The following is a 14,439-nucleotide window of genomic DNA, read 5'->3' as shown; positions in this document are numbered from 1 at the left end:
GAGTGACGAGCTGCGTCAGTACCTGCTCGACAAGGGCATCGCCTCGAGCAGGACTACCAGCTACAACCCCAGGGGGAACGGGCAGGTGGAGAGGGAGAACGCGATGGTCTGGATGACCGTCCTACTGACTCTCCGGTCCAGGAATCTCCCGACCTCCCACTGGCAGGAGGTCCTCCCCGACGCGCTCCATGCTATTAGGTCCCTGCTATGCACCGCCACCAACTAGACCCCTCACGAACGGCTATTTGTTTTTTCTAGGGGCACTACCACGGGGGTTTCGCTCCCAGCTTGGTTGAAGACACCGGGCCCGGTTCTCCTCCGGAAGCACGTCCGGGCACACAAAACTGATCCGCTCGTTGAAAGAGTGCTCCTTCTCCATTCGAACCCCCAGTAACCTTTCACTGAATACCCCGACGGCCGTCAGGACACTGTTTCCCTCCGGGACCTGCCGCCTGCAGGATCCAACTCCACCACCACTAATGCCGAGGTACCCCCTACGCTACACCCCACCCAACCCCCTGCGCTCCCGCACCTATAGGTCCACTGCCCATGCTCCGTGCCCCCGCACCTATAGGTTTCCTGCGCTCCCCGTCGCACCGGTCAGGTACGAAGCTCAGACCGAATCACCCCCGGAGTCCACCATTGTGCCCTCACCGACCGCCACCACCCAGCCACCCGAAGAGGCTGCAACCCCGGTGCTCCGCCGATCCCAAAGGACGACTCGGCCACCGGACCGGCTCAATTTGTAGACCCGTCACCCCCGGGTGAATGTGGTGAATTATATGCCTCGTAATTCACACTGTATTGCCTTGCATGTATTATGTCCTTGTGGGCTCTGTATGTGAGCCGTTGCGCGTCTCTGCCCATAGAGGGAGATGAGGAGTTTGTACTGGGCTCCACCCTTGGCTCCGCCCATGGCTCCGCCCATGGCTCCTCCCACTAACCGGAAGTATAAAGTATTGCAGCCGTAAGCCTGCTCTCAGTTCCTCTGGTCGCAGGCTGGCTTAGTTGTAAGACTATTAAAACCAAAGTTTACTTCCAGTCGTGTGTCTAGTGAATTGATGGTCACATCAGGGCCCAGAAGACTGACTGGCCTATTCCTGCTCCTATTTTTTCAGCTTTCTTTATTTGACATAACTATTACTTTGAAAACGCCAGATATTGTTTTGTGATTTTTCAATGCGTTTAGCTCAATAAGATTAAGAGGTCTGAGGCGCATAAGGGATTTTGGAATTGATACTGTGGTTGTTTGACAATTTAGGATGCAATCTGAGCAGTTTTTTTTCTGATGTTAGTTTTAAGTTAATGTCAAATAAAGCTTGTGCGCCAGACAGTCATAATTATAATTTGACTAATGTCTCAATAAATGGAGGTGGGCCTTCTAACTTGCCAACTTGCCAGCATCACCATCCGCCCACCTCCATTATCGCTTCAGGCCCACCTCCATACCACACCCTGGGGCTGGTTTAGCACAGTGGCCAAAAGCAGACCAAGGCAGGCCAATAGCGGTGTTCAATTCCCGTAATAGTCTCCCTGAACAGGCGCCCGAATGTGTCGACTAGGGGCTTTTCACAGTAACTTCATTTGAAGCCTATTTGTGACAATGAGTGATTTTCATTTCATTTTTCATTTTTCACCCACTTCCTCAACACTCAAATAGGACAGGCTGAGACCTTTTTAACGGCGATGTATATGTGGTGTTGGAAGCTTTCCTGACTCCTGATGCTTGTCTCACCCATTCGGTGAGCATTGTGAATTCTGCAAAACAATAATATTACTTTTCTTCTAACTGAAGGTACCAGCATTTGGCGAGTGTTTACTCGAGGTAAAAGGCATCGAACCTAATGAAAAATACATCTTTGCAGTTGCTGGTTATTCAGAAGATGGAACAATCATTGGAGATGAAATAGGACACACAACAAAGCCAATTTTAGCATATTATCCTCTTCCTATTCTTACAGCTTGGACCTCTCTTTGTCAGGTACAACTAGTTCCTACATAGACAGAAAATGGTTAGTTTTGACTTGATGTGGCAATGGATGATTGTGAGTCTTTTTAAACTTTATTTATTTATATTTCCATTGAAGTGAGAAAGTGAAACGAAGAATGGTCTGCTGGCACATTGGCCTCAATTTTCAATGAGAAATTCCCAAAGAGAGTTGGCGGAGATTGCATCCTCGCTTATTCTGTCAAGCTTGTTGCCCATTTTATACTTAATTGGGCATTAATCAATGGGTGGGACTTCTGTCTGCACTTGGATGGAGGTCCTGCCTTGGAGAGTTGTCAGCCAATCTGATTGGCCGGGGAAGGTAAGGGATGTGGATTCCCTGGATTCAGGAGGTGGAGACAGTTTTGGTGTCAGGGGGTAGGCAGGGTGCAATAGGAAAGGGGGCTGGAGCTCCCAGGTCCCTGAGGGGAGGGTGGCCCCAGTCTGAAGATGTTTACTTTTTCAGTTTCCTACTCTCAGTCATCGGGCATAAATGGCCACTTAAGGGCCTTAATAGGGGCTTAGCTGGGCTTCTGCCTCACTATAAAATTGCTCTGGGTTGGGGTCGGCAGAAATCCAGAGGGAATCCCGCCCATGAAATTTTACTCTCTCCGGCCTCCCGCCTCAGAATCTACTAAGGATGGGAGAGGGGGTAGCTATAAATCTGGCCGAGATCACTGCCACACTGAAACAAAATTATGTTGATTATATTTGCAGGGGTCCAGGACTGAGCGGACACCCAGACCTGGATTTTTATCTTGGGAAATGAGAACCGCTGAAATCAAAGGGGTCTTTCTTAATGAATTTACTTAATTACTTAACTGCTGATTTTCTGCAAGAGATTCCATGTAAATTTGTTTATTGAATTATTGCATGCAAATTCAACAGTAATTTTAATTTATTTGCTTTCAGGCGGCATATCAATTGGGACATTATTCAGTATCAAAACTAGCTTTCTCAGTTTTGTGGGAGCACTTTGTCTCACAGGAATGCCAAATACCAGCAGATGAAGGGTTTGTTTCTGACCAGACCAAATGTTCCATCTCTCAGAAAAGGTACAATTGTTATAACTTTAATCTATGGCTTTTTTCCGCATCTCAGATTCAATTTATTTTGCTGAAGAAGATGAATTTGAATACCATTAGTCTTCCATTTGAAAGCAGTATTTTAGTATTTCATTCAGAATTGAAAGCAGGTTTTACATTTGTTAAAAGTAAATGCATTTTATTCAATTAAAAATGGGGGGTGAAAAACTATCCGACAAAAACTGTAGCTTCTTTCTGTGTGTCGGCCACTTCCTGTGTGCCTGACAGTGTTGCTGAATAATAGGTGTGTTTAGACGGACAGTTCAAACATGTACCGTGAATGGGTGCTATCCGATGTCATGCACCCCAACCAACTAATGTGATACCAGGATTCCAAATCTGATCAATGAATGTGCAAGCACTGTCACCATTAGTCACTTTACAAGAAATTAAGTGTGAAGCCTCAGGATGTGCCAATTTGAAGTGCCAGGCACCAAACCTGTCGCAAGGTCATGTTTTGTATTGTTTTCCATGGCAAGTACTGTGGAGTTTTTTTGAGATGAGTTCCTGCATTTACTAGAGGTTTTTGTCACATTATTAAAGTGTAGGAAATGGGATAGGTGACTTGGAGCCACAAAAGGCTGTGTTATGGGGACAACACGGGCTGTGACAAAATCATGCTCTCTGTGATCTGTGTTGCGCTATTCATCCCCTGTTGGAGCCGGACTTCTCTATGCTCTATGGCAGTGACAGGAGGCTAATCAACAGGCCGTCAGTGCTCCCAGCATCTTGGCGTGAGTGCCCAGCAGCATTTGTGTATTAAGTTGATCTTTTCTCTGCAACGTGCTATAACTGCAACATTATATTCTGCAGTCTCTCCTTCCCTATGTACGGTATGCATTGTCTGTACAGCTTGCAAGAAACAATACTTTTCACTGTATACTAATACATTTGAAAATAATAAATCAAATCAAACCACCCTTATTCTGCCTCAAGGTCCTCATCTGACTTCTGTACCTGAGAAATTATCTGTGTTAGGCAGCACGGTAGCATGGTGGTTAGCATAAATGCTTCACAGCTCCAGGGTCCCAGGTTCGATTCCCGGCTGGGTCACTGTCTGTGTGGAGTCTGCACGTCCTCCCCGTGTGTGCGTGGGTTTCCTCCGGGTGCTCTGGTTTCCTCCCACAGTCCAAAGATGTGCGGGTTAGGTGGATTGGCCATGCTAAATTGCCCATAGTGTCCTAATAGTAAGGTTAAGAAGAGGAGTTGTTGGGTTACGGGTATAGGGTGGATACGTGGGTTTGAGTAGGGTGATCATTGCTCGGCACAACATCGAGGGCCGAAGGGCCTGTTCTGTGCTGTACTGTTCTATGTAACCTTGCGCTCTGCTAAACTGACAAAAAAAAAACATCTTTTACCCCTCGCCTGGCTGCAGGCAACTCTTTCCCAGACAGTTGACCTGTCATGAATATTTAGTTTACAGTTTATATTAATATTTTGTAGATAATATTTAGTTCTGGGAAGAATATTGCTGGGAAAGTATGGTCACTGAAATGCTGGGCTTTAGAGATTGCCAGAACACTTTAAAGAAAATAGCAGCTCACAAGGTTACCCATGTTTGTTTAATAGAGTCAGAATTGAAGAAATGGAACCATAAAACAGCAGGTGGGCTTATTTAGCTGGAGAAATTGTAAAGGAGGGATACTTGGCTTGTAGATCAGTTTGGGAATAGACCAAATCAGACTATGTTATCATGTAAATGGGGGGAGCTTGGTAAGTTTCTCTGGTTTCAATTTATCTGTGTGTTTGCTGCGCGAGGGTGTTGGTTGCAGTTTGGACCTCCTATGGTTTGCAGCTCATGGAAAGGCCATGGGAGTTATTAGCAGGCTCCAGGCAGTTTGAGCTCAGGCAAGTCCTGTAGAGATGAGAAGATGGTAGCAATTTACTGATTTGGTGCCAGGGCATAGAAATTCAGAGAAGCCCTGGGAGTCCTTTACAGCCCAGTGTGGCTGGGAGACTGGAGTTTGGAGAAACCCAGGGGCAGTGCCAGCTTATTGAAGCAAGTGATTTGTGTAAGAGGAAGACCCCCAGCTTCAATAATATGTACAATTCCACTAACTGAGCTGGTTGCAGTGAGTGACAGATTGAGTCTTCATCAGTGTTGTGTTGTTGCTCTCTTTCCTTTTCCTGGAGCTGCTGTGTCTGGGTAGGCAGCAGTTAATGGGTACCTCAGAGCAAGAACCCAGAAGGCTCTGAAGGAAGGGGAGTGGAGTCCAAAGCAAGAGTTCTTTGCTCCAACTGTCATCAGCTTTCCCATCCTACCAGATAGGAGGCTGGCTGTATGCAAGAAATTGAAGAGGGGCATCAGGAAGGAATATTCTGTCATTCTCAACGTTTTCAGCTTTATCAATATAATAATAATCTTTTTATTGTCACAAGTAGACTTATATTAACACTGCAATGAAGTCACTGTGTAAAGCCCCTAGTTGCCACATTCCGATGCCTGTTCGGGTACATGGATGGAGAATTCAGAATTCTCAGCTGGTACGGGAATTGAACCCACGCTGCTGGCCTTGTTCTGCATCACAAACAAGCTGTCTAACCCACTGAGCTAAACCAGACCCAGTGTTGAGACTCTGCCTCAATTGATCCTGTGATGCAGAAAAGTGTCTTTACTCTGGAGATCAGGAGATGTAAGCATCCTGTTACCTGTTCCTTCTGCTTTGCTTCTAATCTATTGTGTGCTAACTTTCCTTTCAAAGAAATCCAGTGGTTGTGTAGTGTTTGGGGGATGTAGCTGCCATAATTGAATAGTCAAGAGCTGTGTGGAAACAGCAGGAGGGCTGAGACTGGGAGCATTGATATGAGGTGGAGTATCTGCTTGTTAGGCATAAGTACTGAATGCCAGAGCCAACTAACTGCTAAGCGATTTGTTAGGATCCTGAACGAGAACCCAACTATTATCAGTTTATAAAACTTTGAGGAAATATTACTGCACCACAGGATTGATGACACTGATGAACAGGTCTTTTTTATGTTCGAGCAAATTTTAATTTAATTACAGAATTAACCACATTAGCAACAAAGAAATAACTTTACAGTTAACAGTTAAAATAGTTCTTAATTGAAAGAAGAGACCTTTATTACTTCAGAAACCTGTCACGATATCCCAATGAAGCAAACCTTTGTATATTAAATATCACTCATAAATAAAAATTAACAACCATGGTTTTTCTTGCTTTTCGCTGTGCAGAATCTTTGGAGAATCTTTCAGGACCAAATTGAAACACCTCTGTTCAGATCAGATTCTACGACTTACTGATTCCTCTTACAGACCTGGCTCCTCCCATTAACTACATCATCTATACCCAAAGAATAGTGCATTCTGTTGTCTCTTCTTACAAGATGTCCTTGACTTGTTAAACCAGAAGCAAACACAATACCCCTCATAAATAATCTACACCCCAGGAGTACATCAAACCTAAACAATTCCATTAGCTAGCTATCTGCAAAGAAGTAAATGGTTCTCAAGATCTATTAGAACACTTCACCTGCAAATCGATGATTATCTCACTTTTACAACATCCCAATCACTGCTCTCGTAGTAATATTGTCCGTATACACCTTAACGCAGGTTTTAATAACAGTACCCTTCACAAAACCATGTTGACTATCTCTGATCAAATTAATCCTTTCCAGATGATTATACATCCGATCTCTTATAAACCTTTCCAAGACTTTGCCCACAACAGAAGTAAGGCTCACTGGTCTATAGTTACCGGGGTTATCTCTACTCCCCTTCTTGAACAAGGGGACAACATTTGCTATCCTCCAGTCTTCTGGCACTATTCCTGTAGACAAAGATGACTTAAAGATCAAAGCCAAAGGCTCAGCAATCTCCTCCCTAGCTTCCCAGAGAATCCTAGGATAAATCCCATCCAGCCCAAGGGACTTATCTATTTTAACACTTTCCAGAATCACTAACACCTCCTTATGTACCTCAAGCCCTTCTAGTCTAGTATTCTGTATCTCAGTATTCTCCTCGACAACATTGTCTTTTTCAGGTGTGAATGCGGACGAAAAATACTCATTTAGCACCTCTCCTATCTCCTCGGACTCCATGCACAACTTCCCACTACTGTCCTTGACTGGCCCTACTCTTATTCTAATCATTATTTTATTCCTGACATATCTATAGAAGGTTTTAGGGTTATCCTTGATCCTACCTGCCAAAGACTTGTCATGTCCTCGCCTGGCTCTTCTTAGCTCTCTCTTTAGATCCTTCCTAGCTAACTTGTAACTCTCAAGTGCCCTAACTGAACCATCACGTCGCATCATTACATAAGCCTCCTTCTTCCTCTTGACGACAAGTGTTCCAACTGCTTTAGTAAACCATGGTTCCCTCGCTCGACCACTTCCTCCCTGCCTGACAGGTACATACTTATCAAGGACACGCAGTAGCTGTTCCTTGAACATGCTCCACATTTCCATTGTGCCCATCCCCTGCAGTTTTCCTCTCCAGCTGATGCATCCTAAGTCTTGCCTCTTCGCATCATAATTGCCTTTCCCCCAGATATGACTCTTGCCTTGCGGTATATACCTATCCCTTTCCATCACTAAAGTAAACGTAATGGTTCAGAATAACTTCAGAAATTATTTTTAAGTCTAATTCTGGATCTCCATGTGGAGGTTCTGTCTGAAACAAGGCCAGGACCCAGATTATTCAAATCTTAATTTCCTGTAATTCTGGAAGCCAGTGCCATAGCAAAAGGGTGGTTGATTTTTAGCCCAATGCTAGTTTATAACTTCAGTCCACAACCATGTAATTTGAAGACATGGGTGCTGCAACGTGAGTCAAACTGACTGATATAATGCATACGTCACTCGACCATTTGTGTGCTGCAGAGGACTGAATTTTCTGGGGGTTGTCATGTTCAGAGGTTAGAGGCCCAATCAGAGGAATAGTAGTGGTATCAGGTTGGCAGCCACACTGGACAAGGTGGGTGTTGCTGAGACAGGCAAGTCGCTCATATGCCTGCATTAAGGTTGTCAAATGAAAAGGCCTGAAGTTGACAGGGTCAGCAGATTGGAGGGGAAACACCCTCCATTGGAGTAGTGATGAACATAGTTGCATCTTTTCATTCCTGTCATTGGGACATGGACCCAACAATTCTGATGACAAATGGCCTCTGCCAAGAGGCTTCCTCCATTGAACTGGCATACTCCACATGTTGGAGGGCCCACATAATGATGGGAAAATACTGGCAACGCTGGAAACTGGTGCAGAAGTGAATTATTAATTGCCTTAATTGACTGCCTGCCTCTGTGTAGCAGGCAGCCAACTTGGTTCCCAGTCCACCCCTGGGAAAAACCCAAGGAGGTGAGTATTCATTGGAGAGCTGTCCTGACATGACTTCCCACTATTTTATTGTCAAGCCCCTCCCCCTCCTTGTCTCCAACACTGTCAGTTCAGAAATGAAGATTAATCAAAATGTGTTGAAGTATCTAAAATGAGTGGAAATATTTGTTTTGAGAAACACCACATTTCATAACCATGTATTTGCCTTACTGAAAGTCTTCACAATTGTTTAATTTTAGCTTAAACAAAAAGGCTCTATCTTTGGCATCTCCCATCCTTCTGCGGAATTTTCTGGGAAGCATCTTCATCGATTCCGATATTAGTTGCCAGGAAGATGCTATTTACTGTGACACTCTGTCTGATAATGGACCGCTTTACAAAGGACAGGTATGTAAATTGATGATTAACAATAGAATGAGAAATTATATATATGTGCAATAGATGATGGTAAACTCAAGCCATTAAATATTATTTTCTTCATAATTTAACTGCAGTTAACCCGTATTCAGAATGTCTTGAGGCACAGTGGGTGGTGTCCGTGCCTCTGAGCAAGAAACTCTGGGTTCAAGTCCCACCCAAGGGCTTGATGGCCAAGGAAGGCGCATTCATATTGCGGTCAAATAGGTTGAGCATCAACTTGGAGATCCATGCAACATACACCAATGGCAGGTGGTTAGATCAGGAGAGATTCATGATAGAAATAAATTAGAGCTCCTCCTATCACCACCCATAGCTCCTCACGATAACATTCATGTAAAAGTTCATGTTGGACTCCTTGGAGGGCTCGTGGATGATAGGTGTGGATCAGATGGTGTGATTGCCACTGTGTTTGATCTCTTTTCTGGCTGGGTAAATTCAGGGCCTGCCTCATTGTCCTCCGCCTGGAGGATGTTGCCTTTGGGCAGAGAGCTGAAGAAGAAGAAATAAAGCAAATGGTTAATTTTCTGAAATAAAAACTGAAAATGCTGGTACATGTGAAGGGAGCAAAAGAATCAGTGCACAAAGTTCTACAGTCTCATGGTAGCTAGCATAGAGGAGGAGAGACACTGGGAAATTAGGGGAAGGGGGCCGAGGCAGGAGGGGTAAGCCAAATCGCGACAACTCCATGATGCAGTTTCTCAGCTGAGGTGTTTTCCCGGGTGCTGAGGGGGGGAAATGGGTGATGTTGGGAATCAGACTTCATGGAGGTGAGCAGGCAAAGTTAGAATGCTTAATATGCTAATTAGGGGTGATATTGTGGTCTTGGAAATTTTGCCATCAAGTAAGAAGCCCATTGGTGTATGTGGAGGCTGTCAATGGCAATGTTCCTTCCTGTGAACCTTCCAAACCTACCAGCTAGAAGGACAAGAGCAGCAGATACCTGGGAAGCCTACCACCTCGGCATTCCCCTCCAAGTCGCTCACTACCCGACTTGGAAAAATATTGTTGTTCCTTCAGTGTTGCTGGGTGAATATACTGGAACTCACAGCATAGTGCGTGTACCCCCACCTCAGAGACTGCAGTGGTTTGAGAAGGCAACTCGCCACCACCGAGGGCAACTAGGGATGGGCAATAAATACTGGCCTAACCAGCGTCGCCCACATCCTGTAAATTAATGTTAAAAAAGAACGGCGAGAGAGACATCAGAGACAGAGGCTCCTTGCCTCAAAGACAGTGAAACTGGTCCCTCCAAAGGTAATTCCTCTCTGCTCTTAGATATCTAAAGCTTCGACCCTCATAGTTTTTGAATTGCATCCAAGTTTCTGAGAGCACGTTGAGGGTGTACAGAAGATGCATGTCCTGTTACCATGTACGACAATCAGTGACATCGAACCTCTGCGTGTCCTGGAATCTGGTGGCTCCTATCTGCACATCCTCCAGTAGTTGACCCCACTGGGACTGGGAGGCATCCATTGCCAGTCAAAGTCACTGCTGCTCTTAACTTCTACATGAGTGGCTCATTCCAGGGCTTCACTCGGGACCTTTGTCTCTCAGGCGTCCACTCACAAGTTCATAGTGGAGACAAGATATCTGCTGAACATTCTTCATTTTTCTTTACACAGTGATGATAAAGGCATCATCTTTTAATTACCATTATAATATGCATCAAAGTAAGGCAAACTAAGTGAATACATTGATCAGGGGAATAGACAGGCGGTTCTGTGGACGCAATCGAGACTCCAGGATGGTATGTTGCCTCCCTGGTGCAAGGGTCAAGGATGTCTCGGAGTGGCTGCAGGACATTCTGGGGGGGGAGGGTGAACAGCCAGCTGTCGTGGTGCACATAGGCACCAACGATATAGGTAAAAAACGGGATGAGGTCCTACAAGCGGAATTCAGGGAGTTAGAAGTTAAACTAAAAAGTAGGACCTCAAAGGTAGTAATCTCAGGATTGCTACCAGTGCCACGAGCTAGTCAGAGTAGGAATGTCAGGATAGATAGGATGAATGCGTGGCTCGAGAGATGGTGCAAGAGGGAGGGATTCAAATTCCTGGGGCATTGGGACCGGTTCTGGGGGAGGTGGGACCAGTACAAACCGGACGGTCTGCACCTGGGCAGGACTGGAACCGATGTCCTAGGGGGGGTGTTTTCTAGAGCTGTTGGGGAGGGTTTAAACTAATGTGGCAGGGGGATGGGAACCGATGCAGGAAGTTGGAAGGGAGTAAAACAGGGACAGAAGCAAAAGGAAGTAAGGGGAAAAGTGCAAGGCAGAGAAGACATAGTCAAAAATCTAAAAGGGCGACAGTACAAGGTACAGTGACTGAGGGGAGCTCAGTGAATAGGCCCAGTAATACTAAAAGGAATAAAACTGGAGATGTTAAGATTCAAAACAGAGGTAAAAAAACCAACATAAGTGTACTTTACCTGAATGCTCGTAGTATTCGGAATAAATGTTTGAGGTTTGAGGTGAGGGACGCCGTCAGTGTCCCTGCTGATTTCATCTGTGGGAAGTGCACCCAACTCCAGCTCCTCAAAAACCGTGTTAGGGACCTGGAGCTTGAGCTGGATGAACTTCGGATCATTCGGGAGGCAGAGGGGGTCATAGATAGGAGCTTCAGGGAAGTAGTTACACCAAAGACTGGAGATAGATGGGTAACTGTAAGAGGGACTGGGAAGAAGCAGTCAGTGCAGGGACCCCCTGCGGTCGTTCCCCTGAGTAACAAGTATACCGTTTTGGATACTTGTGGGGGGGACGACTTACCAGGGGTAAGCCATGGGGTACGGGCCTCTGGCACGGAGTCTGTCCCTGTTGCTCAGAAGGGAAGGGGGGAAAGGAGTAGAACATTAGTAATTGGGGACTCAATAGTCAGGGGCACAGATAGGAGATTTTGTGGGAGCGAGAGAGACTCACGTTTGGTATGTTGCCTCCCAGGTGCAAGGGTACGTGATGTCTCGGATCGTGTTTTCCGGGTCCTTAAGGGGGAGGGGGAGCAGCCCCAAGTCGTAGTCCACATTGGCACTAACGACATAGGTAGGAAAGGGGACAAGGATGTCAGGCAGGCCTTTAGGGAGCTAGGATGGAAGCTCAGAGCGAGAACAAACAGAGTTGTTATCTCTGGGTTGTTGCCCGTGCCACGTGATAGTGAGATGAGGAATAGGGAGAGAGAGCAATTAAACACGTGGCTACAGGGATGGTGCAGGCGGGAGGGATTCAGATTTCTGGATAACTGGGGCTCTTTCTGGGGAAGGTGGGACCTCTATAGACAGGATGGTCTACATCTGAACCTGAGGGGCACCAATATCCTGGGGGGGAGATTTGTTAGTACTCTTTGGGGGGGTTTAAACTAATTCAGCAGGGGCATGGGAACCTGGATTGTAGTTTTGGGGTGCGAGAGATTGAGAGTAGAGAGGTCAGGAGCACAGTTTTGACTTCGCAGGAGGGCGGCAGTGTTCAGGTCTGTGGTTTGAAGTGTGTCTATTTCAATGCCAGGAGTATACGAAATAAGGTAGGGGAACTGGCAGCATGGGTTGGTACCTGGGACTTTGATGTTGTGGCCATTTCAGAGACATGGATAGAGCAGGGACAGGAATGGTTGTTGCAGGTTCCGGGGTTTAGGTGCTTTAGTAAGGTCAGAGAAGGGGGCAAAAGAGGGGGAGGTGTGGCGCTGCTAGTCAAGGACAGTATTACGGTGGTAGAAAGGATGCAAGATGGGGACTCTTCTTCCGAGGTAGTATGGGCTGAGGTTAGAAACAGGAAAGGAGAGGTCACCCTGTTGGGAGTTTTCTATAGGCCACCTAATAGTTCTAGAGATGTAGAGGAAAGGATGGCGAAGATGATTCTGGAAAAGAGCGAAAGTAACAGGGTAGTTGTTATGGGAGACTTTAACTTTCCTAATATTGACTGGAAAAGATATAGTTCGAGTACATTGGATGGGTCGTTCTTTGTACAATGTGTGCAGGAGGGTTTTCTGACACAATATGTTGACAGGCCAACAAGAGGTGAGGCCACTTTGGATTTGGTTTTGGGTAATGAACCAGGCCAGGTGTTAGATCTGGAGGTAGGTGAACACTTTGGAGACAGTGACCACAATTCGGTGACCTTTACGTTAGTGATGGAAAGGGATAAGTATACCCCGCAGAGCAAGAGTTATAGCTGGGGGAAGGGCAATTATGATGCCATTAGACATGACTTAGGATGTGTTGGTTGGAGAAGTAGGCTGCAAGGGTTGGGCACACTGGATATGTGGAGCTTGTTCAAGGAACAGCTATTGCATGTTCTTGATAAGTACGTACCAGTCAGGCAGGGAGGAAGGGGTCGAGCGAGGGAACCGTGGTTTACCAAAGAAGTGGAATCTCTTGTTAAGAGGAAGAAGGAGGCCTATGTGAAGATGAGGCGTGAAGTTTCAGTTGGGGCGCTTGATAGTTACAAGGAAGCGAGGAAGGATCTAAAGAGAGAGCTGAGACGAGCAAGGAGGGGACATGAGAAGTCTTTGGCAGGTAGGATCAAGGAAAACCCAAAAGCTTTCTATAGGTATGTCAGGAATAAAAGAATGACTAGGGTAAGAGTAGGGCCAGTCAAGGACAGTGGTGGGAAGTTGTGTGTGGAGGCTGAGGAGATAAGCGAGATACTAAATGAATACTTTTCGTCAGTATTCACTCAAGAAAAAGATAATATTGTGGAGGAGAATGCTGAGACCCAGGCTATTAGAATAGATGGCATTGAGGTGCGTAGGGAAGAAGTGTTGGCAATTCTGGACAAGGTGAAAATAGATAAGTCCCCGGGGCCGGATGGGATTTATCCTAGGATTCTCTGGGAAGCCAGGGAAGAGATTGCTGAGCCTTTGGCTTTGATTTTTAGGTCATCATTGGCTACAGGAATAGTGCCAGAGGACTGGAGGATAGCAAATGTGGTCCCTTTGTTCAAGAAGGGGAGTAGAGATAACCCCGGTAACTATAGGCCGGTGAGCCTAACGTCTGTGGTGGGTAAAGTCTTGGAGAGGATTATAAAAGATACGATTTATAATCATCTAGATAGGAATAATATGATTAGGGATAGTCAGCATGGTTTTGTGAAGGGTAGGTCATGCCTCACAAACCTTATCGAGTTCTTTGAGAAGGTGACTGAACAGGTAGACGAGGGTAGAGCAGTTGATGTGGTGTATATGGATTTCAGTAAAGCGTTTGATAAGGTTCCCCACGGTCGGCTATTGCAGAAAATACGGAGGCTGGGGATTGAGGGTGATTTAGAGATGTGGATCAGAAATTGGCTAGTTGAAAGAAGACAGAGAGTGGTAGTTGATGGGAAATGTTCAGAATGGAGTTCAGTTACGAGTGGCGTACCACAAGGATCTGTTCTGGGGCCGTTGCTGTTTGTCATTTTATAAATGACCTAGAGGAGGGCGCAGAAGGATGGGTGAGTAAATTTGCAGACGACACTAAAGTCGGTGGAGTTGTAGACAGTGCGGAAGGATGTTGCAGGTTACAGAGGGACATAGATAAGCTGCAGAGCTGGGCTGAGAGGTGGCAAATGGAGTTTAATGTGGAGAAGTGTGAGGTGATTCACTTTGGAAAGAATAACAGGAATGCGGAATATTTGGCTAATGGTAAAATTCTTGGTAGTGTGGATGAGCAGAGGGATCTCGGTGTCC

At 45.8% G+C, this 14,439-nt stretch overlaps 1 protein-coding gene across 2 annotated transcripts in view; it reads left to right on the top strand.

Annotated features, from left to right (window-relative positions):
- cfap54 (cilia and flagella associated protein 54) overlaps nucleotides 1-14,439 on the top strand; it is a 763,542-nt gene that overhangs the window by 316,877 nt on the left and 432,226 nt on the right. For both annotated transcript variants that reach the window (XM_038810895.1, XM_038810894.1), the window contains 3 exons: nucleotides 1,796-1,981; nucleotides 2,900-3,042; nucleotides 8,611-8,758. In XM_038810895.1, the coding sequence (XP_038666823.1) occupies nucleotides 1,796-1,981; nucleotides 2,900-3,042; nucleotides 8,611-8,758 (477 nt within the window). The remainder of the gene's footprint in view (nucleotides 1-1,795; nucleotides 1,982-2,899; nucleotides 3,043-8,610; nucleotides 8,759-14,439) is intronic.

The sequence above is a fragment of the Scyliorhinus canicula genome, chromosome 11 (genome assembly GCF_902713615.1).
Source record: "Scyliorhinus canicula chromosome 11, sScyCan1.1, whole genome shotgun sequence".
NCBI lineage: Eukaryota > Metazoa > Chordata > Chondrichthyes > Carcharhiniformes > Scyliorhinidae > Scyliorhinus > Scyliorhinus canicula.
Note: the sequence above shows the minus strand (reverse complement) of the source record. Positions and strands in the feature narration are given on the sequence as shown.